The 27,453-nt window shown below is 51.5% G+C and overlaps 2 protein-coding genes across 5 annotated transcripts in view; one reads left to right on the top strand and one right to left on the bottom strand.

Annotated features, from left to right (window-relative positions):
- Positions 1-13,804: 13,804 nt before the first annotated feature.
- ANKRD16 (ankyrin repeat domain 16) lies at positions 13,805-23,734 on the bottom strand (the record flags this gene model as incomplete). The annotated part of the gene is made up of 7 exons (XM_025982644.2): positions 13,805-14,546; positions 16,037-16,115; positions 17,058-17,219; positions 17,503-17,611; positions 19,740-19,782; positions 21,148-21,368; positions 23,283-23,734. Coding segments are annotated over 7 exons (1,224 nt in total), but the record flags the coding sequence as incomplete, so codon positions are not given.
- Positions 23,735-23,902: 168 nt separating this feature from the next.
- The window catches only part of FBH1 (F-box DNA helicase 1), a 47,256-nt gene continuing 43,705 nt past the window's right edge, over positions 23,903-27,453 (top strand). Inside the window, exon 1 of one of the 4 annotated variants that reach the window (XM_072749613.1) lies at positions 23,903-24,051. In XM_072749613.1, coding sequence (XP_072605714.1) covers position 24,051 — 1 coding nt within the window. In that variant the 5' untranslated portion in view covers positions 23,903-24,050. The remainder of the gene's footprint in view (positions 24,052-27,453) is intronic. The other 3 variants (XM_072749612.1, XM_072749610.1, XM_072749611.1) reach the window with 3 other exon arrangements.

Here is a 27,453-nt window from a genome sequence, read left to right as displayed (position 1 = left end):
GGAGGGCATGTGATGGGATGAGCACTGGGGTTTATACTATCTGTTGGCAAATGGAATTTAAATTAAAAAAAAAAAAGACAAGCCAATGAAAAGATGGGCCAGAGACTTGACTAATTCTTGAAGCAAGACCCACAAATGGCCAACAAGCAGGTGAGAAGATGCTCAGCATCAGGGAAATGCAAATCCAAAGCGGGAGATACCGCCTCACACCCACGAGGACGGCCGGAACGGAAAGGACAGACAATACGATGTGCTGGCCACGACGTGAAGAGAGTGTGAAGTGGAGCAGCCACTTTGGGAAACACTCTGAGTGCCTCAAACCATTAAACTCAGACATTGGACGTACTCATACCTGGGGTTCTCCAGGCCCCATAAACTCCACTCCTGTTCTGCACCCGAGAGAAATGGGAGCTGCATGTCCACACAAAACCTTGTAAAGGAACATTCACAGCAGCCTTAACCGTGAGAGTCAAAGGGTGAAAGCAGCCCGACGTCCATCAGCAGACCCCCGAGCCGATCATGGTCTCTGCTGGTGTTACTGGGCCACAGGAAGGGATGGGATTAGCCACATGCTACAACACGGGGGAGCCGAGCGCACTGGGCCAGATGAGAGACCCCCACAGACCGCACGTTCTGGGGTTCCCAGGTATTTGTAGATCCTCAGGAGCCCTTGCGGGGTGATGGGCGGGGGGGTTGGCATTTCCCTGTGATGCCCCAGAGTGACTGTGGTGCTGGCAGCCCGACTCCGTGAATAGTCTAGAAACCACTATATGGCATGTGAATTACTCATAAGCTGCTCTTTCCCCCCCGGAGTTTCCAGAGGGCACTGTGCCCCTTCCTGCAATTCATCTTGGTTTGTATGAAGCTTAATTACTTGAGTTTCAGTTTTTAAATAGCATATAGATTTTTAAACCCCTCATAAGCACTTTAGTAAATACTGATATAGCATTTATTTTATTTTTTTTACTAAAATAGTATTTAATATCTGTTTTCAAGGTTTATAAATATGTAAAGCATTAATTTTTTTGAATTTTATTTATTTATTCATGAGAGGCACACAGAGAGAGAGGCAGAGACACAGGCAGAGGGAGAAGCAGGCTCCCTGCGGGGAACCCGATGCAGGACTTGATCCCGGGACCCCAGGGTCACACCCTGAGCCCAAGGCAGATGCTCAACCGCTGAGCCCCCAGGGGCCCCAAACCATTTCATTTTTTAATATAAGGTACATATTAAAAGAATACAGTATTCTTTCAAAAGAATATTCTCACAGAAGAATACAGGATTTATTGTCTATCAGGAATTTAACGTCTCCACTTTGTCCTCATCATAGCCCTTAATCTGTCTTTATTTTTAGTGTCAAAGAGGAGGGGTGCATCTTGAGGGCCAGCAGTGGCCCAGGGAGTCTGCAGGAAATCACCACCTGCTTCCTTTCTGGCCCCAGAGAAGCTGGGAGAAGCAGCAAGGTTAGATCCCCGCACAGCTAAACGTTGTCACGAACCCACACGAACCAAGTCAGACCCAGGAGGGGCGTGAAGGATCCCACCTTGAAAAATGCATCCCACAGAAACGGGAGCCTTTGGGTTTTTAGGAAGATATTTACAGTTTGTTCAAAGAGGTCTATTTATACTCCGCCCTAGATTGACCAAGCGACCGGAGAGTCTTAGGAGTGACATCTTGGCCTGGCGCTTGCTGGTCTTGTTGTTCCCTTCGGAGACCATCCTGAGGACCCAGGAGGACCTCGCCCTGGGTAGGAGGGATTCAGTGATTAAAACTAGGGTGCAGAGAGGCGCTCGGCTGGCTCAGTCGGTAGAGCATCCTTGATCCTTGATATCCTTGATCTCAAGGTTGAGTTCAAATCCCGCAAAGGGCGTGGAGCCAACTTAAAAAAAAAAATCAGTTTCACCAATTAAAACAAAAAAAAAGTGTGTGCAGATGGGCATAGGCAGGGAAAACCACACGAAAAGGTGAAAGCAGTGTATTTGTATAATGAGAGGATGATCACATCGGATCCCCTACAATGGCCTTTCAGTATGATTATGATGCTTTAAATAAAATGTGGGTTAAAATATTCACTTGCTATCATACCCACTCAGGGAAATCCTACGTAGCAGCGAAAAAGTATAAGCATGTCTAAAAAGCACTAGGAAGGAAGGAAGGATGTCCAATCGTCATGGAAAAAAAAAGAAAGTGAATTCCAAAAATAAAGTAGAAATAAATAAGACAAAATATTAAAAGACGAGGGTGTTTTTTATAGTACTCTCCCCTGGTATGTATTTGGTTGCACACATATAAAAATCTAGAAAGCTAAGCCATTAACTCTGGTTGTTTCTGGGAAGAAGGCTAATAGGGAACTTTCACCTTTTGTGGTCATGTTTTTATATTATTTGTATTATTTAAACGTACGTATTTCTATTTTAATAAACATCTGAAGCATATTTTTAGACATTTCTTCCTTTCTGTGTTTTCCTACACTTAATCATATACTGTTTGGGGTTAGCAGTTTTTAAAAAATGTAAATCATTCTTTTTGCTACCCTGTTATTTTTTTTTTTTTTTGTAATTTCATTTTTTTTAAAAGTCTAATTTTTGAACTTGGGTTCAAGCTGAGGCTTGCACACACCCGATTTCAAACCAGCACCGTATTTAGCTTCTCAAACGCTCTTGCTCATGATGCAGAGAGCAGCTCTTCTCTCGAGCGGCTCCTCCTTCCTCCCTCAGTGACAAGGGTGAACTCACCCGGCTATTTTCGACTGCAGTAATGATTTCCTTCCCGAAAGCTGCCTTCTCCGTCTTCTGTTTTTCCTGTTTATTGGAGGGGAGGTGATGTATGTTGGCTAGCTGGACCTGGCCATCAGGAAGAACGGTGAGCAACTTCAGAGAGAAGCTGGACTTAGTTGCTGACCTCTGTTAAGAGCTATCATGTGAAAAAAAAAAAAAAGAGCTATCATGTGAGCAGCCCTCAACTTTTTTTTTTTTTTTTTCAAGTCAGCTATGGGCCACCTGGGTGGCTCAGTGGTTGAGCATCTGCCTTCAGCTCAGGTCGTGAGCCTGGGGTCCCGGGATCGAGTTCTACATTGGATTCCCCGCAGGGAGCTTGCTTCTCCAGACTCTTCCTGTGTCTCTGCCTCTCTCTCTCTGTGTGTGTGTCTCACATGAATAAATAAATAAAATCTTTAAAAAAATTAAAAAAATAAAAAGTCAACTATAGTGAGTCTTTGGTCTAGTCTTTGGTTCTAGGAACGCCTCAGTTTTGAGGCCTGGGAGATGAGACCACAGAGATGGGCACCACGCACTTTGGGGTGCCCGCCCCTCCCTCCTGCAAGGCGGAGCAAACAGGATGCGATGGTGATGTCTGTCTCAGGCAACACCCTGACAAATATTTGCTCTAAATCATAAACCTCATCTTACTTTGGTCAAAGGAACTTTTTGAGCCTTTATATAGAAGTAGGCATTTCATTTATAACACAGCGCTGAACATACTCCTTGCCTGTCGGCCGGGGGGACAATCTGTAATCTGTACTGTCAATAGCCCCATGGAAGTGTCCAGACTAGAGAAGGTAATCTTGTTACTCACTGAACATAACTCGTGAAGAAGGACAGGTTTGAGATATTTTGTGGGTCAACCATGTTGAAGGACATGACCTGCCTGTGAAGCACACCACCTCTCTTGGGGTTGAGAGGACAGGGGAAGTTACTGTTTGTCCCTAAGGTATGGGAAAATGTTTTCTTTCAGCCCCTGTCCCATTCTGGGACACTGGCAGCTGGGCGAGGTCCCAGCCATAAACCAGCCAAAGCTGTGGCAACAGGGCTGGGATGTCCTGGGAAGTCCTGTCGGGCAGGTGCTTCTCTCTTCCTGGGCTTGTGCCGCCTTGCGTTCAGGAAAGCTCTCGTCTAGATAAATTAACCCAAGCAGTACAGGTGATTGCATTTCACCATCTCGGCCTCTGTGCTGGGTCCCTGCAAGCACCAAAAGGCAAAGCAAGGGGAGAATGTTGTCACCAGCAGCCCACTTTTGCAGGAGACTAACATGGGAACAGTGTGTTTAGCCGTTATCCCTGGGGTGCTGTAGATGCCGGTGGCGGGGGGCGGGGGGTGTGTGGAGGGGGACTCAGGCATGCCAGGCGGTCAGGGGGACGCTGAAGCCAGGGAGAAAAAGAACGTTTCCCAGGCTCTTCCACCAGCTTATCTGCAAGCAACATGGATGTCCTGGGGCAGGAGCCTGGATTCCAGGCCACCCCCAAATCTGATACCTGAGAGGCAAGGCAGCGGACCCTCCCGACTATCTGGAAAGAGCAACAAATGCAGCCTGTCCCCTTCACTCCTTCACGTGGAAACGCCCCGGTGGGACAGCGTGGACACTGGTTACTCGGAGGGCACGGCGCTGGCTGTATTTTGAGACACATGGCTGTGTGAGCTCAGCCGAGTCACTAAACTTGACTGAACCTCAACTCGATTGGATGGTTTCTTAGATTTAAAGATTTAAGATACGGGGGGACCTGGGTGGCTCAGTCGGTGAAGCACCTGCCTTCGGCTCAGGTCGTGATCTCAGGGTCCTGGGTCGGGCTCCCTGCTCAGCGGGGAGTCTGCTTCTCCCTCTCCCTCTCTCTCCCTGCTTGTGCGCGCTCTCTCTCTGTCTCTGTCCAATAAATAAATGAAATCTTTAAAAAAAATAAGAATTTAAGATATGAAAATCTTTGATACTACTGTGTTATTACTGGGAAACCACCACCACCCAGCAGGCCACGGAGGCACTTTGAACAGGCTGCAAACGAAGCAACGATGCTATAGCACTGGCCCGTCGCTCAGGCGGCGGGCAGGGTCGGTCCTGTGGGCTCTCTCCAAGTGAGCCCACCGAGGACCGTGGTGCCCAGTCTCGTGGACAGAGGAAGGCAGGGCTGGGATGTAAGTGGTGTCCTGGGGTGGCCAAGCCTGCGTCCCTTCCACTTGCTCCTGGCCGGGCGGTGGTGAGTTCAGGGCACGCAGGAAGGGGACTTCTCCCGGGCCTCTGTGCATCTGGGTGGAGCCACCTGTCTGGTTTTGCTGCTGCCAAGAGGCCATTCGCAAGCCTGCCCGTGGGAGAGCCGTGTGACCTGTGGGGTTGCCCCTTCCCGGCTTTGAGACCACAAGCCAAGGACTCCAGGAGGTGGCTCCACTGCTTAGGGGAGGGGCGGGGGGTGGCAGGTGCCAAGAACATCCAAGTCAGAACCTTCCATAACCAAGAAACACACCTTTCTTCTGTTAAGCTTCTGAGATTTTGAGGTTGATTATTTCGGCAATGGTCGAGAGGCTGGGCTCCAAATTCAGCTCACTTCATGTTTTTTTTTTTTTTTTTTCCGAGTTCAGCTAACAAATCGAGTTCAACAGAACAAATTAAAGGGCACATTGTTTTCCCCCTTTAGAGAAAGAGGCCAAGTTGACACATGAATTAGCATTTCATTGAGGGTTGCCAGACCCTGCGCGTGAAAACACAGATGCCCAGTTAAATCTGAATTTCACACAAACAACAAATACCATTTTTAGGATGAGTGTGGTCTGTGCCATCCTTGGGACGTACATATACTGAATGATAACTCATTTATCTGAAATTCAAATTTACCTGCATCTTATCTGGCAACCTGGATCTCATTCTATCACATCCTTGCTGTGGATCCTGCTCAGACAGCTTTCCCCATCATCTCCACAAACCTTACTCCCCCACCTTCCAGTCCTGGGATCGAGTCTTCCTGCGAGAAGCCTGCTTCTCCCTCTGCCTGTGTCTCTGCCTCTCTCTCTCTCTCTCTCTGTGTGTCTTTCATGAATAAATAAATAAAGCCTTTTTTTTTTTAAAGATTTTATTTATTTTGAGAGAGAGTGTACCCATGTGAATGGGGCAGGAGGGGCAGAGGGAGAGAAAGAGAGGGTCTCCAGTCGACTATAGTGCGGGGCTCCATCCCACGAACCTGAGGTCATGACCAGAGCCAAAATCAAGAGTTGGCCACTTGGCTGCTTAGCCGAATGCACCTCCCAGGCGCCCCCAGGCTTGCTCTCTTTTTGGATTTTAGAGGTTTTTTTTTTTTTTTAGACTTTATTATTTATTCATAAGAGATCCAGAGAGACGCAGAGACACAGGCAGAGGGAGAAGCAGGTTCCCTATGGGGAGCCCGATGTGGGTGGGACTCGATCCCAGGACCCCGGGAGCATGCCCGGAGCCAAAGGCAGATAGATGCTCAACCGCTGAGCCACCCAGGTGCCCCCGGATTTAAAATCTTGAGTCTTGAGCATGGAGACAGATTCTTTGTCTAGCACTCACCCATACCGTTTGCTCACTGAACACGTATTTGTGGAGGGACCGTGCCACAGCACGCACGAGACAGGTGGGGGCGTTGGCGTCGTGGCTTCCACCGTCTTGCAGGAAAGACAGGCATTACTCAGTCCCAGTTAGGAGAAGGAATATTGCCAAGTGCAGAGACCCTAAAGGCCCCCCAACGTCAGTTCTCCTCTAGCGCTCATGTGGTTGAGCTGCGGCCGGTGGGGCATGGATGGAAATGTCACACAAGCCACCTTAAGAAAGGGCACATGACCTCCCTTTGCCCTCGTCTCCTTCACAGGCTGGTGGGCTGGCCTGGACCCCACACAAAGGCCACCTGCTCAGGATGCCACAACTACCCGAAGGGTGGACCTGGGTCACTGACGCTGTGGGTCTGGACTGACCCGACTCAGACGACGTTGGTTTTGCCCAGGCTCTACCTAAGGAGAGAAATTAGCTTGTGTTTATGTCGTTGTAACTTGGGGCTTAGGTTCGCTCTGCTTGGAGAGTTTCTATCCTAACTGGGGTAGGCAACCCATGGGGTGTGAATAGAGGACAATGGAAGGTCTGAGAAGGAGCCATGATGCGTGAAAATGTTTTCGCTGACCTTTTCCAGAGCGTGTGCGTGCATGTGCGACAGGTCAGGGATGTGGGGGTTGTGAGAATGTAGCGTCCACACCAACAGTGCTGATGTCCCTCTTTCTTTGCATTTGGAGCATTTTTCTCTACTTGTAGAGCAGTTCCTGTCAGCTGGGGAGGGAAGACTGTGAGACCCGGGGCTCCGAACCCAGTGGGGAGCACAGACCTCCAGCTGGAATTTGCACCACAGCCTTCCATGTCCATCTGAATCTTTGGTGATTGTGGATTTTCAGAAAACAGGGAAAATATGGGCTGCACAGACGAAAGCTCTAGAACTCTGGGGGTTGCTTCCAGGCTCCTGGTGCTGCCTCTCATCCCAGCTGTGCCCCCCCCCCCAGCCAATCACCCAGCGAGCCGAGCCTCCGTGTGTCTGCATCTTGAGAAATGTTGTTTTTCAGACATCACTTCTGCAATGTTGCCGCTTGTTTCGTTTTTTCTTTCACTTATAAACATATTCCCCACATCTTGTTCTTACTATCTGAATTTTGTGATGCTACTTAATATAAAAAGGACTCTTACAAATCAACAAGAGGAACAGAACAACGGACAAAAGACAAAGCAAGAGGTTGACTTTACAGATGGTCCCTATCAACCGCCTGTATCACGGGCGGGGTGGTGGGCTCTTATGACGACGCTGCGCTCGGCCGCCTGGCCGTGGGACCTGCCTTGGCGAGTGCGACGGGGGTGTCTGCACGAACAGAGCAGACATGGCAAAAGCACTGAGTCCTCTTTCCTCTCTTGGATCTCTGCCACGGTCATGAAAATGAGCCGGAGCTTGCCTGAGGAAGAGCCACACAGTAGAGCAGAGCCAACTCCACCCCACACCAGCCAGCTGGAGTGACCCGGATGCTGACCCCAGACACACGAGTGAACCCAGCGAGCAGCTGAGTTCAGCCAGCATCAGCAAAACCACTCGGGTGAACTGTAGAATTTTTTTTTTTCTACACTTGAGAGAGAGAAAGAGAGAGTGTGCATGCGAGCCAGGGGTGAGGTGGGGAGGGGCAGAGGGAGAGGCAGAGAGAGAATTCTAAGCAGACTCCCCACTGAGCTTGGAGCCGGGCAGGGGGCTGCATCTCATGACCCTGGGATCACAACCTGAGCACAAACCAAGGGTCAGATGCTTATGTGACTGAGCCACTCAGGGTCCCCACCTGTGGATTCTGAGAAATAATTCATAGTTGTTGTAAGCTTTGTCATCGACTGTTTTCCAAGGAGGCCTCTGACAGTTTCCCTGTCCCGACCGCAGCCAACACGGCACGCCTCTGGAGCTGGAAGGCGAGGGGCAGCAAGCCAGCGAGCAGAGACTCGCCTGCCGAGAAAGGCAGCACTTCCTTTCCAGGCCCAGATCTGCAGCACGGCTCTGGACGTGATTCCTCAAGAATCTACCAGAACTTGTCTCTGAGCTATTGCAACAGTGCTGTGCGCCAGCCCACACCCTGCAATAAATCTCTACTTACTTATGTTGGGACGCGCGGTATGCTCTGTACGCGGGCTATGGCCAGTGACACACATTTACGTCGCCTTTGATCCACGTCTAGGAATTTGTCCTCTAGTTGCATTCAGAAGGACAGAGAGATACGTGTTGACCGTGCTGCTGTTTACGACAAGGATTCTCAAGACCTTAGGAACCTCCCGAAGGTCTGTCGACAGATTATGGACCATGTGAATGAGGCAGTGGGAAGACGTTCTCGAGACGCAGGGCTGCAAGGACTAATGAGAAACGCCGTCTAGGGTGCGCTGGTATGTTAGGAAGCTTGCACAAGAGTAAGTATGACAGGATCCTATTAGGTAACCTGAAGCCCTCTGTGTCTGCCTCTGGTTGGAAAGCCCCCAACAGCAGTTACTTCAGGTCAGTGAACAGGCTGGGGACAGGATTTTTATTTGCATCATTTGAATTCTTTTTCACCAAAGGAAGATGATTACTAATTATCATAAAAACCCGTTGAAAATCAAATAAGATGCACGAGTGTTACGTCGTATAAGCTTCTTTCAAATCCACAAACAATTCCTTGAAGATGTGACACGGGCCAGGCACTGGGTGCAGTGCTTCTGGGGTTTTTGAGCAAGAAATACCCCAGGGCTGCATGTCGGCAGCTCAACCAGGGCACACACAGCTCCTACACACGGCAGGCTACGTGGTTGGTGCCGGAAAGTGCAAAGCGGAGACGGGGAAGAGATGCAGGAAATCTGAAAGAGGTGTGAAGGCTCTGAGGCCATGAAGGACGGGTCACTCCAGGAGCTCACGTGGACTCTCCAGCCTTGGAGGACTACTGACGTTTCCTGTTCTTCGTGTGCCTGGCGAGTGCTAAATGGGTTACATGTGGAAACTCCATTGTAGGCAGGTTATTGCCTCATTGTGCAGATGAAGGAATGAGCTTGGAGGCGTGTGCCAGGCCCTTAACCACTGTGTGCAGAGCCGGGCATGGGGGGGCCCTCTCTCTGAGGCCAGGCAGGTGTGGGGTATTGACTTAGGTTTGGGGTGTACACATACACTAGACATTGTACTGAATAATCCTTAGCTCCACTCACCCCACCTTGAGGAAACCTACCTTTGTGCTTGCTCCACACCTGAGCCCGAGCAGCTGACCATGGGCTAGAAAGGCAGGACGACGAGCCTCAGCCAATGCCCTGCTGCATTGCCCTGTGCCGAGGGCTCTCACACTGCAGGTCCGACCTGAGGGTCACGTCAGCCTTTCAGAGACGGGGCAGGAGGAGGAATTGAGCGTGTACCAGAGGCGGGTGGCTCAGACCGTGAGCCTCCCCCACGGCTCTTCTCAGGGATGTCAGAGGAACGAAGAATCTGGGAGGGCTCTGTGATGGGCCTCCATCACTCACAGTCCTTCCCGCGACAGCTGGGCCTCACTTGGGCTGTGTCTCCCCCTACATCACATCACCCCCTATGTGGGGCCTGGCGTCCTCCTCACCCCTGCTGACTCAGGAAAGCAGTTTTAAAAAGTCAGTAAAGACCCCAAATGTAGGTTAACGTTAACATACGTGTTCCACCAACCCCACGCCTGCCTGACATTAAATGAGATGCATGTGGGTTGTGCCAGAAACCTTCCTTCTCATGTGCATCTCTGTATCCTGGCGTCTCCCTGGCCGCCCTCCCGGGGGGCTTTGGGCCCTACTTCCCCTCCCTCCCTACCTGCTGCAGAGGCCGGCTCTACCAATGAGCCTTCATCTCTCTGGGCTTCAACTTTCTCCTCCAACTCGGCCCTATCTGAGGCTGAAACTCGAGGGTCTCACCCTCTCTGAGAAAACCTATCCTGTCCACCGGTCTTCCTACCTTTCCTTTCTTTGCAGCACTCAGCACCTCCAAGCATGCAGGCCCACTCAGGCCCAGCAGTCCCCATCCCTGCCATCCTGTGGCCCTCGTCCCCACTGTCTCCCAGCCCTGCTGTCCTAAGACCCCACGGCCCCTGTATGCCCGTCCCTAATGTCCCTTGGGTCCTATGACCCCATGGCTCCTCCATGCCCGTCCCCACTGTCCCTCAGTCCCTATGACCCCATGGCCCCTCCATGCCCGTCCCCACTGTCCCTTGGGCCCTATGACCCCACGGTCCCTCCATGCCCCGTCCCTGCAGTCCCTCGGCCCCTCCATCCCCTGTCCACACTGTCTCCCAGCCCCATGCAGCCCTGACCTGGGATCAGACCCGAGTCTCTTTCAGTTCTGACACCCCTGCCTCTGCCTACAGTCCAGTCCAATGACGACCTCCTAGGTCTTCTCTTAACAAAACAAAAATAACACCATCAGGGAATAAATACGGGCAGCAACATCGAGAGCCATTAGACAGTGATTAAACTAAAAGTGCACAAAGGTTTGCAGAGCGTTAGGATATGCTTTCGACATAACGTCCGGGGACAGCGTGCCCGGGGTCACCTCCAACACATACACTTAAAGGCCAGGAGGAAATAAGAGTGGTTATTTCTGGGTTGTGGGAAATGGGTGATTTCTCTTCTTCCTTCAGCATTTTGTACATTTTAGAGCCTTGAAAGCTGGTGTGGCCCCGCCGCCAGCCCTCGGGTCTGCCCCCTGCTGGCGGTGTCCTGTAGTGTGTGTGGGTCACAACCGGCACCTGCCCCTCCTCCTCACCTGAGCTCCCTTCCGGGAGTTCTCTTTGACCCGACTTGTGTAATTTCTTTTCTGTTTTAAGATCTCCTTTTTGTCTTGTGAATATTTTTTGCTTTAAGAAAAAAATTTTTTTAGGGGCACCTGGGGTGGCTCAGTTGGTTAAGAGTCTGACTTTGGCTTAGGTCATGATCCCGGGGTCCTGGGATGGAGCCCAGAATCGGGCTCCCTGCTCAGCGGGGAGTCTGCTTCTGGTTTTCTCTCTGCCTCTCCCCACCAGCTCACGGTCTCTTTCTCAAATAAATAAAACCTTTTTTTCTTTTTTCTTTTTGGATCCCTGGGTGGCTCAGCAGTTTAGTGCCTGCCTTTGACCCAGGGCGTGATCCTGGAGCCCTGGGATCGAGTCCCACGTTGGGCTCCCTGCATGGAGCCTGCTTCCCCCTCTGCCTGTGTCTCTGCCTCTCTTTCTCTCTGTGTGTGTCTCTCGTGAGTAAATAAATAAAATCTTAAAAAATAACTTTTTAAAAAATTCAATTAATTAACATAAAATGTATTATTGGTTTCAGAGGTAGAGATCAGTGACTCATCAGTCTGACATCACACCCAGTGCTCATCACATTGCGTGCCCTTCTTAATGCCCCGTCACCCAGTGACCTCACACCCCCATCCCCTGAATATTTTCTTGCATATTTTTTTCTAGTAATATACATTAGGCCATAGCTATTTTCAAACGATGAATTCTTCCCTATTTCTATCTCCTTCCAGAGGCTTCTGCCCTGATTAGTCTTAGGAACAGACCTTCACTGTGGGTCAGGGGTGCCTGCAGGACCAGCTAGCAGCCCTCGTGGAGGTGGGAGGGGAAACACATGAGTCGTCAGCGTCCTGGTCACTGGGGAGAGAGCTCTGGGACAGCTGTGGGGGGACGGGGTGGCAGAGGGCAGAGTTAGGAGGCCCACACCACCGTGGTCTGGATGATGTCCAGAGGGCTTGAACCCGGGAGTCATGGTGAACTGCAGACCTCGCCGTGGTGGCCAACTGGGTTCAAGTGTAAGCAGCTCACGGAGAAAGCCAGGTTTAGGACACAGTGAGTGTGGGACGGGCTGGAAGGCCCAGGCAGCAGGGGACCAGGCTTACAGGGGCGAGATGGCTGGGGAGCACACACGGAGTGAGGAGACACAAGCAGGGGCACACCAGCTTTTGAGGACAGGCCTTAAAGCAGGTGCTCACGGCGGACACAGAGACGGAAATGTCTGGGAAACCTGGGTGGGCGCTATCCGCCGGGTGGAGGAGGATTCCGGGAGGCAGAAGGGATTCAGACCAAGTCACACCAAGGTGAAAGGATCAGTAACGTGAAGGCTGCAAATAAGCTGCTCGCTTGGTCAGCAAGGCCCTGGTTACCCTGCAAAGCAGCAGCGAGGGGCCTGCATGTGTGAGCTGGGGGAACTGGCTACAGACATCTAGAACAGAAACGGTGCCCAGAGTGGAGTCAGAACAGGGGGGACAAAGAGAGACCACGTGGGCAAGGCACCCAGCACCACAGCTGGGACACGGTACCTGTTCAAGAAGCACGAGCCACCACGCTCATCTGTCACGTAATAATTTAAATCCCGCTTCGTGCCAGGCATCGTCTGGGCTGCGTAGACAGTGAGTGAACTAGGGAGACAAAGTCCCGGCCCTGAGCGGGAGCTCCAGTGGAGGGGACACGCCGTAAAAGAAGCACATGACAACACGTGTGGTGCATCGGTGAGGTTTATGCACTAACAAGGAGAGAGCAAGGACAGGAGGCCCAAAATCTTAGAGGAGGGGATGAAGTTTTAGATCAGGTGGCCTGGTGAGGACTCCCTGGAAGGCAAGTCAAGCACCCACAATTAGGAAGTGAGGGCACGACTCACTCCTAGCAGTGACCCCACGGGCAGACTTCCTGGACCGTCCCCGCCACCTGTGCCATAGTTAACACCACTGACATCCACACCGTCATCCCTGGTCCTCGGGAAGCTTCAGCAGCCATGGTCTACACCACTGGCACAAAGGCAGGACCACGTGGGAAGTAAAAGTGCAGCCTCATACCCCACAATCTGCTGCTGGCTTATGCAGCAAATGTGAGGGTACAGATGCATAGGGACCCCCTGTGGAGATGCTGCAAATCAGGAGCAACATCATGGGTGCACAGAGGGGAGGCGGCCAGTGCCACTCCTGCCCTTCCGTCCCCCTGCAGGTAACAGGACCATCCTCAGACCCAAGGGGCAGTGACACAGGGGCATCTCTTCCGAAGCAGCAGGAACCAAAGCTCCAACAGGTACACATTACAAGAGGTACCACTTCGAGATCCCAGGATGACAGCACCAGCGGGTGCTGGTGGTTTGGACTAGGAAGCAGCCCGTGCCACCCGGGATGACAAAGAACTGGGAAGTCCTACTCCTTCCCTGGCCCAGCAGAACGCTCAGACCCAGCAGGGCTGCAGTAAGTCCTGACTGGCTCATGACCAGCAGGAGGATCCAGTCTGGCTGTGCCGGACACGTGTGATTTCCTAGGACTGACCTGGACTAATTACTCTTTGCAACTCAGAGAAAATGATCTTCATCCCTTCCCCCAAAAAGGAAAAAGGAAAAGAAGCTGAATGCCTGAGGACGCAGCCTCCCTTCAATCTGTCTAAAGTGCTACAGAATTTTTGGAGTTACGACGTCAAGTATCTTCAACGCCCACGGGCTCTGGTGGGCAGGTGGCTTGGGACAGGAAACAGGATGCGTGGGTTTTAAGAACAAAGTCCCTTTTTTGACCGAGGTGATAGAAAAGTCTAGAAAAGATCTCAGCTGCATTTTTTAGATGTGTTTATTATCTGAAGGAAGCCAACACAGAACCATTAAGTAAAAATAACCTCGAGATTAAAATGTTCTGGTTTAACTAGTAGCGCTTAGAATGCACAAATATTTCCATTATTTCCGTGCAAATGCTTGTGCAGGCCTCTCCTTCCTGGCTACAAAACCCAAGGTGAAACCACTGCAACGGCCAAGAAGCAGCCCACGAAGGAAGGAAGCAGCAGGTCAGTTGTGTTTGCAGCTCAAACTAACAGCAATCTCTTGTATGGTTCAGTATTGCCACTGCCTTTCCACATAACGTTCCTCATAAAACACGTTCTCTGTTATGTTTATGCGCGTCACATGCTTCTCTCAGGGCTCTGACACTGACTTCATGAACATCCCTCAATTCCAGGTAAAGGGCAGGAGAAGCAGACTCTGGATCATGGAAAGACCCCAACTGCTTCCCATCTGCCCGCATGCGGGTCACAGAGCCTGGAGCCCTCAGGGCCTGGGGTCTTGGCAGAGAGGGGCCGCAGGCTGGGGACCCCAGTGATGGAAGGAGCAGGAGCGGGTCACCGTGCATGTGGTTGTGTGCCCTTAGGATGTGGCATGGTGGTCGAAGCACCGAAGGATGTCCGCGTTGTGGGTGAGCTGCCTGGCCAGGGCGCCCGAGTCGTCAGGAGAGTCGCGCAGCCCAGACTGCAGGAGGAGCTCCACGCAGGCGGCGTGCTGGCCCGCACAGGCCAGGTGCAGGGCTGTGTGGGGACAGAAGCCACATGGACTTGGAGCAGGACCCTGCAGTGATGCCTGCCTGGCCAGTGGCTGCTCCCAATAACAAGACTCCTTCCGTTACGTGGATTTTATACTTCCCTGATTTGGCCCTGCGCTCTTACCTCTACGGGATCAGAACATTTCCCCTTTTAACCTGACTGGGTTCGAGATGGTTTTTTTTTTTTTTTTTAATTTTTTTTTTTTAAATTTTTATTTATTTATTTATGATAGTCACAGAGAGAGAGAGAGAGGCAGAGACACAGGCGGAGGGAGAAGCAGGCTCCATGCACCGGGAGCCTGATGTGGGATTCGATCCCGGGTCTCCAGGATCGCGCCCTGGGCCAAAGGCAGGCGCCAAACCGCTGCGCCACCCAGGGATCCCTCGAGATGGTTTTAAAAATAGCAACCAATTAGAAAATTTAAGAGATTTCTATCAAAAGCAATGAAGCAAGTACACAGAAACCAATTTCTTCAAAGTTTGACCAGATGAAAAGAAGAAAACTAGCACTTTGAAAACTAGCACTCAAGGTTCCTGGTGCCGCTAGCCCTAGGATCTTGCGTTCTGGGGACAAAGTCCTATGTCCTGGACTTGGTGACCATCCTTTGCGGCCACAGCAGGAGTTTCTAAGCATCGCGGGGAAGCTTGCAAGGCGGCCGTGGGTGCACAGAAGGTTCATAGGAGGGCTTATTCAACTCAAGTCTAAAGAATTAGCTCTGAAGATATCTTCCAGGGCCTCAAGTTTAAAAAAATTATAGAGGGCTGCCTGGGTGGCTCTGTCAGTTAAGCATCTAACTGTTAGTTTCAGCTCAGGTCATGATCCCGGCGTCCTGGGTTCGAGCCCTGTATGGGGCTACCTGCTCAGTGGGGAGTCTGTTTCTCACTCTGCCCCACCCACCTCTTGGAAATAAATCTTAAAAAAAAACTTACAGTAATTACAGTTTTCTTTTCCTTTCTTTCTTTTTTTTTTTTTAAAGATTATTTATGCATGAGAGACACAGAGAGGCAGAGACACAGGCAGAGGGAGAAGCAGGCTCCATGCAGGGAGCATGATGCGGGACTCGATCCCGGGACCCTGGGATCACGACCCGAGCTGAAGGCAGATGCTCAACTACTGAGCCCTGCGGGCGTCCCAGTGATTATAGTTTTCAAATACACTCCAAAGAGAGACGACCTATGAAGAATCTGAACGATGGAGCAGCTGGCAGTGAGGTGGATTTAGAAAGTGCTTCTAAGAGTGAGCATGACTGATTGATCATGGTACAAAGTAGTCAGAACAGCAGTGACAAGTGGCAGGCCCGCCACTGCCATGGTCACAGACACATTTCCAGAGCTCTGCAAACATGTTGTTTCAAAGAAAGGTTGTCGAGCTACTAGAGCAATAGCATGAAAACCAGTGGTTCTAACATCAAGGTTTGTGTACTGTGCGCATCCGCGCCCAGTAACTGCCCAGGCGTGTGAGATACGAAGCCATACCTGATCGGTCCCTTTCGTCTTTGGAGTTGATGTCGGCACCCAAGGATAGGAGCACCTGGATTGTGCTCACGTGTCCTTCCTGAGGGTTGAAATACATGTTACCGGGTGACGACACGGACAAGCCTTTAAATGCAAACTAGTGCACATCAGGTACTTTTTCTAAGATATTCATGCTAACACTGAATTTTCACACCTGGAGGAAAACTCGCATGGCTCTCAGGTTCAAGGGCCCGTATGATGCTAAATGCGGCTTTTGGTGACATTTGGTCATCAAAATAGAGAATCTACTCTGGAGGCCAAATTACCTACTACTGCAGTCTGGGGCATGTGTCCTGATTCACACGGAACACACAGTTCCAGAATCTCTCCCAGCAAATATGTCATTGCTGGAACTTCAGAGCAAAGATACACAGTGGGAGATGGCAACCTGTCCTGGATGCTCATCACAGTGTGTGTCACTGTTCACCAAGCACATGACAGGCTCCCTGGCCAGCTGGCTGCTCCTCAAGTACGGAGCCAGGCAGGATCGCGGCTCCAAGTCCCATCCATCAGCGCCATGGCCTCAGCCACCCTCCTCTCTCCACTGCCTTCCTGGGGGAGGCAGGCAGCAGAGCCCCTTCACAAGGAAACAATTATTCCTGCTGCTGCTGGAAAAGCCAGTGGAGGCAGGTAGCCAGTGAGGCTGAAGATAACCTGCAAAATATTCCTAATGCCTCAAACAGGGGAGTAAGCAGCGACTTTCTGGTGAGTACCTTCTGCAGGCCTGCAGTGGCTTGTACGTGGAGAGCCTCTGCCACTCACGTGGTAACTTCTGGAATCCAGTGTAAGGACAAGGCAGCAGGACTCCACATGGGGGGTTCTTATGATTGCAAACGACATTATTCCTGAACATGGAATAAAGGCTGGCAGGAACTAATGCGCAGGCATCATATGGATCAAGGCAGGTCTCCATTGAGGGGACCCAGGTTCCAGGACCATGACCACGTCCCAGGCTTGTCCCTATGGTGATAGAGAGACCAACCTTAGCGGCGAAATGCAGCGGCGCCAGGCGGGTGGGCTCTGTCCTTGCGTCCACGTCAGCACCCAGCTCTGAGACCAGGAAGCGGAGAGCCTGGTCCTGCCCTGTGACGGCCGCCTTGTGGATGGCCTGAGCACCCAGGGCATCCCGCGCGGCCCAGCAAGCCTGCGGGGGTGGGGGGCGGGGGGACAGGAGGCCCCAAGTGAGGAGCACGGAGCTGGGCAACGTGCCTCAGACTTCCAGGGCTCTCTGGTCAAGTACGGCACCCTTAGTGGCGGTTAGCCATCTGGATTCTCCTCCTCCAACTGCTCCTCGCAAGGTCCCCCACCCCTGAACAAGGACGTCTGCCTCCCCCTCGCCCACTGCGACACTGACCGCATTCGGCATCGAGGTGGGGCTGGGATTCAAACCTAGGATTGGATGTGCTCCCTGGCCTGAGACCCTATACCTTGTGTTGCTTGAGCAGCAGCCTGGCTACGTCGATGTGGCCGCACTGAACGGCGTCCATGAAGGGTGTGCAGCCGCACCTGTCTCTGCAGTCGGCTTCGTACTGGCACCTGCGGCACCAACCCAGAGCAGCAGGTCTGATGGGGTCCTTATCCCCTAAACCCTTCCTCACTCCCGTCTCTCCCCCGTCACCAGCCCGTTACCAAAAATCTCAATTCCACGAGACTACTCTCCCTCAGGCACCCTGGGTAGGTAGGGCCACTCCTGCTCCAAACCTCTATCTCCCACCCAGAGGGGAAACGTAAACCCTCAGGACCCGGGCATCAGGAGAACAGTGCTATCTCCTCACTTCCCTGGCTCCCCTGGGGCCACCTGCCGCCTTCCCGGGCCCGCCCCTCCCACCTGCTTCTCAGGCCTCCCACCCACCTGCCCATTTCCATCTCCATCCTGCCTTTTTCTTTTCCCACTAGCTTTGCTGTCATATCCTTCTGTTCCTGTCCTTTTTCCTAATTCAGCCTCCGGTGTGACCTCCTTCCGTTCCTGGCATCTTCCTGGTTCTCCTCTCCATCCTGAGGTTGGATCTCCCTCCTTCTATCACTCCTCCTCTTCCCACTATCCTTTCTGCTTCTGTCCCTCCCATCTTCCTGTCTGCCTCCTACCTCATTTGCCTTCTTCTATTCCTTCCCAGCTGACGTTTGTCCTGTCTCCTGTTCTTCCCTTCAGGGTCCCATCCGTCCTACCTCCTTGGCCCTCCCTCTACTCCATTATGGTCCTGCGTGTCCTACCCTCCTCTGGCTCATGATCTTCTCCTGCAGCTGCCCAGCTCTTTGCTGATCCCCTCTGCTTAGAACACTGGTTCTCCCTTCTTCACTTCAAATTACAGCTTTGACACGACCTCACAGAGCCCTCTCTTCTCTCCTCATCTTCAGACGGGCCTTTGCTCCCTCGCAGCGCTGCCTAGAGTCCTGTTCTCCCCTTACTATTCAGTATCTGCTCAGGTAATCTCTCCCACGCTCATGAATTCAGGCATCATTACTATGTCGATGATGCCCATGTTTGTTTCTCAGCTCACACCCCTTCCTGTAGGCTTCAGATCTGTGTCTGTAGCTGGCCACTCGACAGCTCTGCTCGGATGCCTCCCAGGTACAAGCAACTCAGCACGTCCCAAAGTGAAATTATCGTCTTCCTGGCAAAGCTGCTCCTCCACCAGTGTTCTCTGTCTCAGTAAATGGCACCGTCACCATCACCAGTCGTTTCAGCAAGAAACCTGTCATCCTTGATTCTCCTCCCTCATTCTCTTGTTCAAATTATTCACCTAGGTCTATTGATTCCACTTAAGTATCTCCAAGTGCTCCTCTTCACCCCTACCAGCGGCGTTTTAGTCCAACTATCGTTCTTTCTTTCTTGTTTAACTGCAACGGCCTCCTAGTGTTCATGGCACTCACCCTTGCTGCCCCCCTACCCCAATCCATCCGCTATTTTCCAACCAGAGGATCTCTGAAAAATGCAAGTTTCTTAGTACTGTCCACCCTCCGCTCTGCCTAAAACCCTTCAATGGCATCTGATAACCTAAGGAGAAAACTTGAAGTCCTCACATAGTTCAGTGTCCTCCCTAAGTCTGGCCTTCCTCATTGCACACTGTTCTCCCCATCACTTCTAAGGCTCCAGCACGCACTCAACTTTTCACTTTACCAAGCACCCTGCTTTCTCCTGGCTCTGAGCATTCCTGGAGGCTGTTACCTCTGTCTGGAATGCTGCCCCGCCTCCTGCTTTCAGCCTCCTTCATGTTCTAGCTCGAGTATCTTAGGGGCCAAGATGCCTCACTCCCCATCAAGTTGGGTCTTCCTGGCATGTGTTCCTGGGGGGATCCTGCAATTCCTTGGACTCCTCAGACTCGCAGGATGTGAACAGTGAGTCCTGTCTGCCAGGCTGTGAGTTCCAGGAGGGGACCCAAGCTGGCGGGCTTCTGTTGTAGCCCGTGCATCTGCTACAACGCTTAGTGAGTGCTGACACACTGAATATATGAATGCTTGCTGAATGAACAGATAACACGGGTGGTTTTTTTCTCTCTCATGTTACTTAGTGATTTTTGTTTTATACTCTTTGAGCTATGTCCTTTCTTCATTTCTCTTTTGGTACTTTGGTTTCTTTCTGAGCAGTTTTTTCTGAGCTTTTTCTATAGCATCGATACTGTCACAATTAGTGAATCTTTTCCTCCATTTGCTCTTTTGTTCTTACCTCTGTAGAAGCACCTTTACTGCCTCTAAACAGCCATGCATTGCTGGGAGAAGACAATTGAGAGAGCTTTTTAGTGCAGGTATAAAACTCTTCTTTCCTCTTCTCTCTGCCACATCCTTTAGCTAGAGCTTACAGGAGGTGGCAATTAAATTAGGGACACTGTTACCATCCTAGAAAAATAAAAATTTAGCTGGATAAGTGGTAACGATGATGTTTTCACTTTTCACTTAATAGGCACTTAGCCAACACTCGATTATCTGCTCTTTGTGAGCACTTCCACGGCAAATTCTCAGTCCTAAACTTTCTCTTCATTCTTGTGCTGCAAATCCTTAGGGCTGGCCAGGTTTTGCCCAGGAAATGCAAAACATATTAATAATGATCCATGACAAAGTAGGCAGGAATGTAATTCTCCTACTAAAGAGAATGACACTCAATAAAGATTTCAGCTCTCTGTTCTCCACTATTTTCTGGGAATGGCTAGGTGCTAATGGTTTCTAGGGGAGCTAGGCAAACAATTCAAAGCAGAGTAAAGTTTTTCTACCACTCGTCAAGTTTTAAAAAGAAGTCCTTGGTCCCTAGCTGCTCTCAGTACCTGTAATAATTGTATGCATATTTCCTAAACTGAATCATGTCACAGGTATTGACATTTTGAGAAACTAAGGCCCTGTATCCTAATTCAATGAATCATCCAGAAGGCTAAAGTTCATTTTAAAAAAATTTCTTGATCTGGACTCTTGAGGTCTTTAATATCTGTGTTGTCTTACATCACAGCACTTTTTGCTTTTCACTCATTTAAAATAATCTACAAATAGACGATTCAGATTTAAGGATAATTACTCAGTTGTAGTCCACTGCATTATCACTAGATAAGTCAAAGGCACTCAGGCCCAGGTACTTAATTATAAGTACCTATATTTATTTAAATGGCTTAACACTGTGGTATTGTTGAGGCTACGTGGACATATCATCTTTTTTTCCTGTGTATAACAGTAACATAAAAGTGATCCTGAAAATAGCTGCACCCAGTTCTGTGCTCACTGTATGTCAAGCACTGTGCCAAGTGATTTAAATACATCGTGTTCCTCAATCTCTACAACAACCTTGTGATATGGGCATCATTACCGTCATTATTTTGCTGACAAGGATTTGCTTAACAGTCTGCGTCCCTTGCCTAAGGTCAAAGACAGTGAGGAACAGAACCAGCTTTCTAACAAACTGGGGAGGACAGGACAGATACCGTGAAAATGAGTGAATATGAGAAAGAAGAACACGTACCAACTTCCGTTAGTTTTAGAAACAAACTATATGCTGAAATACCCTAAAGCTGTTCTTACTAGATTCTAACTAGAAGGCATTCTGCGGGGTCAGATGGGCGGGCTACACGTCCCTGCAGAGCTCCTAGCCATACCTGCCGTGTGCAGAGGGGTTCTCCCAATTTTGCTCTCTGTCTTCCAGGCGGCCGGGCAAACTGTGAGCAAGTACTGGAGGATCAGAGGGTCACCCTCTCGACTGGCAATGTGGAGACTGTTCCAGCCGTCTTTGTTCTTCAGAAGTGGGTTGGCGCCATGTTCCACGAGGTCCTGGATCACCTCCAGATTCTTCCTTGTGCAAGCCATCATCAAAGGAGTCCTAAAGCCAATCAGAACAACTGTCAGACAGAAGGGCAGCTGAGACATTACAAGCGTGTGGTCAGGTCTTCAGAAAACCCCATGTCCTTGGCAGAGACGGAACACCTAGAGGACTCAGGGGTCTGGGAAGCAGGAAAACTGCTTTAACAACTTCTCTGTCCCCCACCCCCTCCAGTGAGGCACTGGGAGGGATAAGAAAAGGAGAGTGACTAGGATGTAGGCATGTGTGGAGGGGAATGCTGAGGATGCAAACTTGCTTCTGGAGAATAGTTGAGAGTATGGGACTGAAGTGAGACACAGTTAAAACCATAGTTTGTCTTGAATAATGTTTGTGTAAGACTTATCCCATTCATTTCAAACAGTAATCGTTTATTAATTGTGCTGAAAAAGGGCTAAACAGAACATCTGACACACTGCCTAGCCATGAGGAGCACATGTTGGCAACATGAATGAAACAGTGTGAACACAGGAAGTTTCTGAGTTGGCTTGTGTCCACAATTATGGGAATAAACTATGCTAATATCAAGGGAGGTGGCTCTATCCTTCTCATATATGATCCTTGATGAGTCATTTCAATTTCATGAGCTTCTGGTTTCTCATCTGCAAAATGAGGGAGACATAACTCCCGGGAAAGCAAGGTCAGGTCTAATCTACCTCCTGATTCCTGGGTTTTAGACCCAAGTGTGGCACACGGCTGGAACTCACTATACCTAGGTGACGTGGAAGGCCGCATCTAGGATCTATCTTCTAAGATTGCCATGATAATAATTAATTAACCAACACTGCTGGGGGGTGGGGTGGGATATAATAATGAGAGTGAATGAGAAATTAAAAGGGAGAAACCCAGATAAATGAAGGCTGGAAACTTCCAGAAGGACTTCACGGCGGGAATAAATCTTGAACCAGGCAGGACGATTGGAAAAGCAAGGAAGGTATTGAAGAAAGCCAGAAAGGTGAGGATGGGAAAAAAAGTCTCATTGCAATTATACCTCCCAAATACATATTCAGATGAACTTTGTCTCCTTCATGTTTTTTTGGGGGGCGGGGGGAAGAGGTCAGTTCCCTATCCATAGAATTACTGTGATACATGGATGGGGTAATGTGTCTCTTGGAAAGGTCCAGCAGCAGAAGAAAATCAGTCTTGTGCTAAGTCATAGCCAACGTGCAGCCCTCAAAACATGCCCACGCCGACTCCCCCAACCCAGTGGGCAAGATGCGCTTTATTTAAAATGTAAGTCTACCTGCTGTGATTCATTTCTATCAGATCAGGTATCCGTTGCAGGCAGGAACTTCATTATGTCATGAATCTTAGGATGCTCGTGACCCTCAGGAGGCCCCCGGAAGTGAGTACTGGAAACCGGGTCGATCTCACAAAACGCAGTTGGTTTGTGTGATCCTGCGGGCGAGCATCTTGTCTGTGGAGGTGCTTCTGCACGTCTGCCCATGTGATAAAACCACATGGGGCATCATCACTCACTGAGCTCAAGTGTCCACATAGGCGGTGAAATCCTGAACAAGCGCACGCACTGCAGCAATGTCAGCTCCTCAGCCTTGGTGTTGTGCGGTAGCTCTGTAAGGTGGTAATTTAGGGGGAGCCTGGGCGCGGGGGGGGGGGTTCCCTGGAACTGCTTTGCAACCTTCTGTGAACCTCGATCCCGAAACAACCTGTTCAAACAACGCCCTTTAGCCCAGCGGGGCTCAAGCTGTACTTGATGCAGACAATCCATCGTCTGATCGCATTCCCTACCGGTTCCTTAATGGGAAATGGAGACACCCCTCCCCCCTTGCAAGAGGGTTTGCAGGAGGTACTCCGCGAGCTGCGGTGCCCAGGCCGGCAAGGTGCACGGAATCCGGGGCTCTGCGGAGGGGCGGGGCGCGCAGCGGGGTGGTCTGTGGGGCTACCCCGGCCACCTACCAGTCGGCCCTCTTCAGGCAGTCCACCGCCGCGCCCCGGCCCAGCAGGTACCGCACGCAGTCCCGGTGGCCCTGCGCCGCAGCCTCGTGCAGAGGCCGCTTGTAGTCGCGGTCGGCGGCCTCCACGTCCAGGTCCCAGGTCTCCACCAGGTAGGCCAGCACGTCCCGGTGCCCGTGGCGGGCGGCGCAGTGCAGCAGGGGGTCCCCGGCGCGCCCCGGGCCGCCCGCGCGCAGCTCCTCCCGCAGGGCGCTCAGCCGGCCTGCCTGCACCAGCCGGTGCAGCCGCCGCGGGTCCCCGGGCGCCGCCACGGCCGCCGCCCCGGGGGCGCGCCCCCGAGCCCCGCCGCGCGGAGCGGGGGTGCAGCAGGTGCGCCCCGCCCCCGCCCCCGGGGCTCGGGAGCTCGGAGGAACTCTGGGAAAGTTTCCCTCGCCGCCTCGGCCCCGGCGGAAGCGCGGACGGGGCGGGGCCTTCGGCGGCCGCCGCGCCCCCTGGGGAGGCGCGTTCCTATTGGCCGCCGCGGCCGTCCGTCAGCACGCCCCTTCCGTCTGCCGCTCCGATTGGACGCGCGGGCGGTCCGTCAGGCCCCGGCGGCGGGCTCTTCCCGGGGCTGCGGCCGGGGCGGGGCTGGCGGAGGAAGTCGGCGGCCTGCTCGGGCTGGCGCTGCCCTGGGGGCGCTGGGGCTGGGAGGCCGGGCGGCCTGGGCCCTGCGGCGGCGGCGGCGGCGGCGGCGGCGGCGGCGGCGGCGGGAGCCCCGGTCCGGAGCGCCCTAGTGCGTGAGGCCGCGGGCGGGGCGGGGCGGGAGCGCGGGCGGGGCCCTGCCCTGTGCACACTTACGCGCCTGGGGTCCCGAGCGGGGCGGGGGAGGGGGAGGGGACGGGAGGGGGAGGGGGGCCCGGGCGGAGCGCGGCCGTGCGGGAGCCCGGGGGCGGCGGGGCTGCAGGGCTGCAGGGCTCGGCGGGGCGCGCGCGCAGGACGGCGAGGGGCGCCCCAGCCAGCGCCCTGCGCCCCGGGGCCGCGAAGCTGCTCGCCCCCCCGGTCGTTGCAGAACGAGGCACGGGAGACGCGGCCTCGGGAGCCGGCCCACCGGCGGCCCCTTTGCAACCCTCCTGCTTTGACCTTGGGCGAGTCATTTTGATGCTGTCCTCTCGCCACTCTTTTTTATTTGCAGGCTCCCTTACCCGAATCCCCCTTTTTCTCTGAATATCAACTAAATTAGGGCAGTGCGGGAAGGCCTCCGGCTTGTCGTGTGGACCGTGCAGGGGTGATGGGAGAGATTAGGGCAGGTGATGAATCCCTAGCCTGATCCTTCTGGGTGCTGGTCCTGCAGACTTCCTGGTGCCTTGGGTCCCAAAGTTGCTATGCTTGCCAGGCCTGCAGACAGTTAGGCTTTGCATTCGGTGTCGCGCGCAGCTCTGCGTTTTTTAATGATCTAACCCTGCAAAAAGCAAGCCTGCGAGACATCCTTACAGGTGGGGGGATGTTGGTGCATCAAGAAGTTAGATTTTCCCGTGCAGCTGTAGGGTCCTAAAATCTTCTGGCGCAAAGAATGGTGGCCCCAGTTGGTGTCTGCGGGCTCTGGGGGTGAGGTGAGGGCTGCCTCTGTGCTCACGTAAACTAAGGGAGGTCAAATGAAAGAAGACGCCAGGTATGGACCCAGGAAAACAAGTCCGTTTTACTAACGGGCAGATTGAATTTGGTGCATTTACTGAGTAATACGGGTCATCACTGGGGACAGAACGGGGTCCAGGGGTTAGCTTTGCCACAGTTCTCGTTCCAGTCTGTCTTTTCCACTTCAGCAAAAGGTAGGCATGAAAGTCTTGAAATTCACAGAGTTTTCAAACAGGCCCAGCATTGCTCTTCCCGCAGCTGTTGGTTTGGTGCAAATGGAAATGCAGGCATCCGGTAACTTCATATTTTTTGCTGCTAAGCGCCCCCCACAGCCCCATCCTCATTACAGACCATCCGCACTGTGTCTTGCCTTGTGTCTCCAGTGTCCCTGTTTTAAAAAACGAAATGGGGACACATGGATGCATGATGAGACTATTTTATTACTTACCCCCGATGCAGTGCTGCCTCTTCCGTGTCCTCCTTTAGATAACTGGACACTAACGTGTACGAACGTGACTGTGGCCCTTCTTGTGGTTTTTTCTCCAGTAAAAGCTTGGTGTAGAGGGAAGGAATCCTTACCGTTAGTAGGTTCCCCAGTTGGGCCGCCCATTTCTTTTGTGCCGGTGTTTGGAATTTGTGGTCTGCTGGTTAGCGTCTCCTTTCTCATGCAGTCGGTTTTGGCAGCGTGACTTGCTCTGTGGCCATCTTCTCTCCTTTCTCTTACGCTGTGTTTCGTGGTTGTGTACAGCACTCGCCTGCGGTCATCCGTGTCATGAGCCTTGGCATGTCCTGTGATCCGTGAGTGTGTGAACACTAATGGTATCGGTCCTAGGACTGTAGGTTCACTGTTGTTGCCATCCTCTTTTCTCTTGCTTATCACATCCCACTATCCTTCGTAGGTGGATTTATTTGAAAACTGGGTTGGATTCTGTTTTGCCCTTCTGGCTTGCAAACCAGTTATTCCTACTAGGAATTTGTCTCTCATTACAGCATCTCTCCATCTTCACGCTTCAGTGTCACTCACATGCCTTTTGAGGATCCGTCTCCTATTTCAAAGTTCTTCCTGGAGCTTAGCCCGGCATCTCGCAGATAACTTTAAAACAAAGCAAGACAAACAGCTGTGTTCAAAACGGGGAAACTTTCACCTTCCCCTTCCAGGAAAAAGCAAGTAAAACAAAAACACTGGCTCTCGTTACTCCTTAACGTGGTTAATGATGCGACCTCTGGGCTCCAGATAAAAATGTTAGTTACCTTTGTCCCTCCTTCTCCTTCATCTTTTCAGTCTTGTCGAAAAAGATATGTTGAACTTCCCATTCCCTCTCCCTGTTTCTGCTGCTGCTCTCAGGTCTTTCCCAACCCTTGTGTCGGTTAGGGAAGTGACTTCTTGTCGTATTTTCCTGGCAGTCTCTGTGTCCACCCATCTTCTACCTAGCTTCCAGGGTTACTGTTGTAGAGTGTGAATTTGACTGTATGGTGGCCCTGCTGGCAGGCTACATGATCCCCCGAATCGCCTACACAAGAAAGCCCACAATTTCTTCAGCGCTATATTTAAGGACCGTTACAATCTGTGCCTCCAAATTCCTTTTCCAGCCTCGTCCCCCATCTGTGAACCTCTTGTTCTCATAAAATTCGACTTCCCACTACACCGATGCTGTGCTATTTCTGTTTCGCACATAGTGTTTCTTTTGCCTTACTGCATCCTACTTGTCTTCCGAAGCTGAACTCTTCATAAAGCCTTTAAAAAAAAAAAAAAAGAGAGAGAGAGAGCATGAACAAGAGGAAAGGGAGAAGCAGACTCCCCTGCTGAGCAGGGAGCCTGACATGGGGCTCTATCCCAGGACCCTGAGATCATGACCTGAGCTGAAGGCAGACGCTTAACCCACTGAGCCACCAGGTCTAGCCCCACATAAAGCCTTTTTCAACATCCCTACTCTGGTCCCTTTACTCTCATAGCATTTCATGTGTGCATTTGTGCAGCACTCATTTTGCCTGATGTATGGTGGCTTGTGTTTGTTTGCTTACTGCCTTATGGGCAGACAAAAATCGTTTCTGTTTCGTATGTTCACGAGAAACCGAGAGAGAGCAAGCCCTCGTGGTGTTTATAATGAGTCTGGGATATAGTACAACTTACAAGTGGCTGTGTAATGAATTGACAGTAGGAAAAGTCTTTCAAATATATGAAAATATACTCTGGTCCATAAGTAACCATCATTTTCTTGTTTTTCCTTTCTTCTCACCATTCCTCCTTATCCTTGTGAGAAACCTGCAGTCGTCCCTGTGTGCTGTGATAAGTGATGCTATCTCTTCGGTGGGGGCAGGGGTTCATAGGGTGTGAGAGGATCTGGGGAAGATCAGGCCTGCCAGCCTAGGCCTTTGGGGTTTATAGAGAAGCAGGATGTGGGATGGGAGCTCTCTGTCATGAGAGCTAGGACCACAGTGTTTTCTTTCCGTGTTTATTTCTTGCAGCGGTAATGGGGACATGACAGTTTGAAGTTTTTCTGTTTTGAGCTTACTGTAGTTAGTGATTATTTTCCTTGAAGTTGCATTTCCTAAATAATTTCAT

Source organism: Vulpes vulpes, chromosome 2 (assembly GCF_048418805.1).
Source record: "Vulpes vulpes isolate BD-2025 chromosome 2, VulVul3, whole genome shotgun sequence".
Taxonomy (NCBI): Eukaryota; Metazoa; Chordata; class Mammalia; order Carnivora; family Canidae; genus Vulpes; species Vulpes vulpes.
Note: the sequence above shows the minus strand (reverse complement) of the source record. Positions and strands in the feature narration are given on the sequence as shown.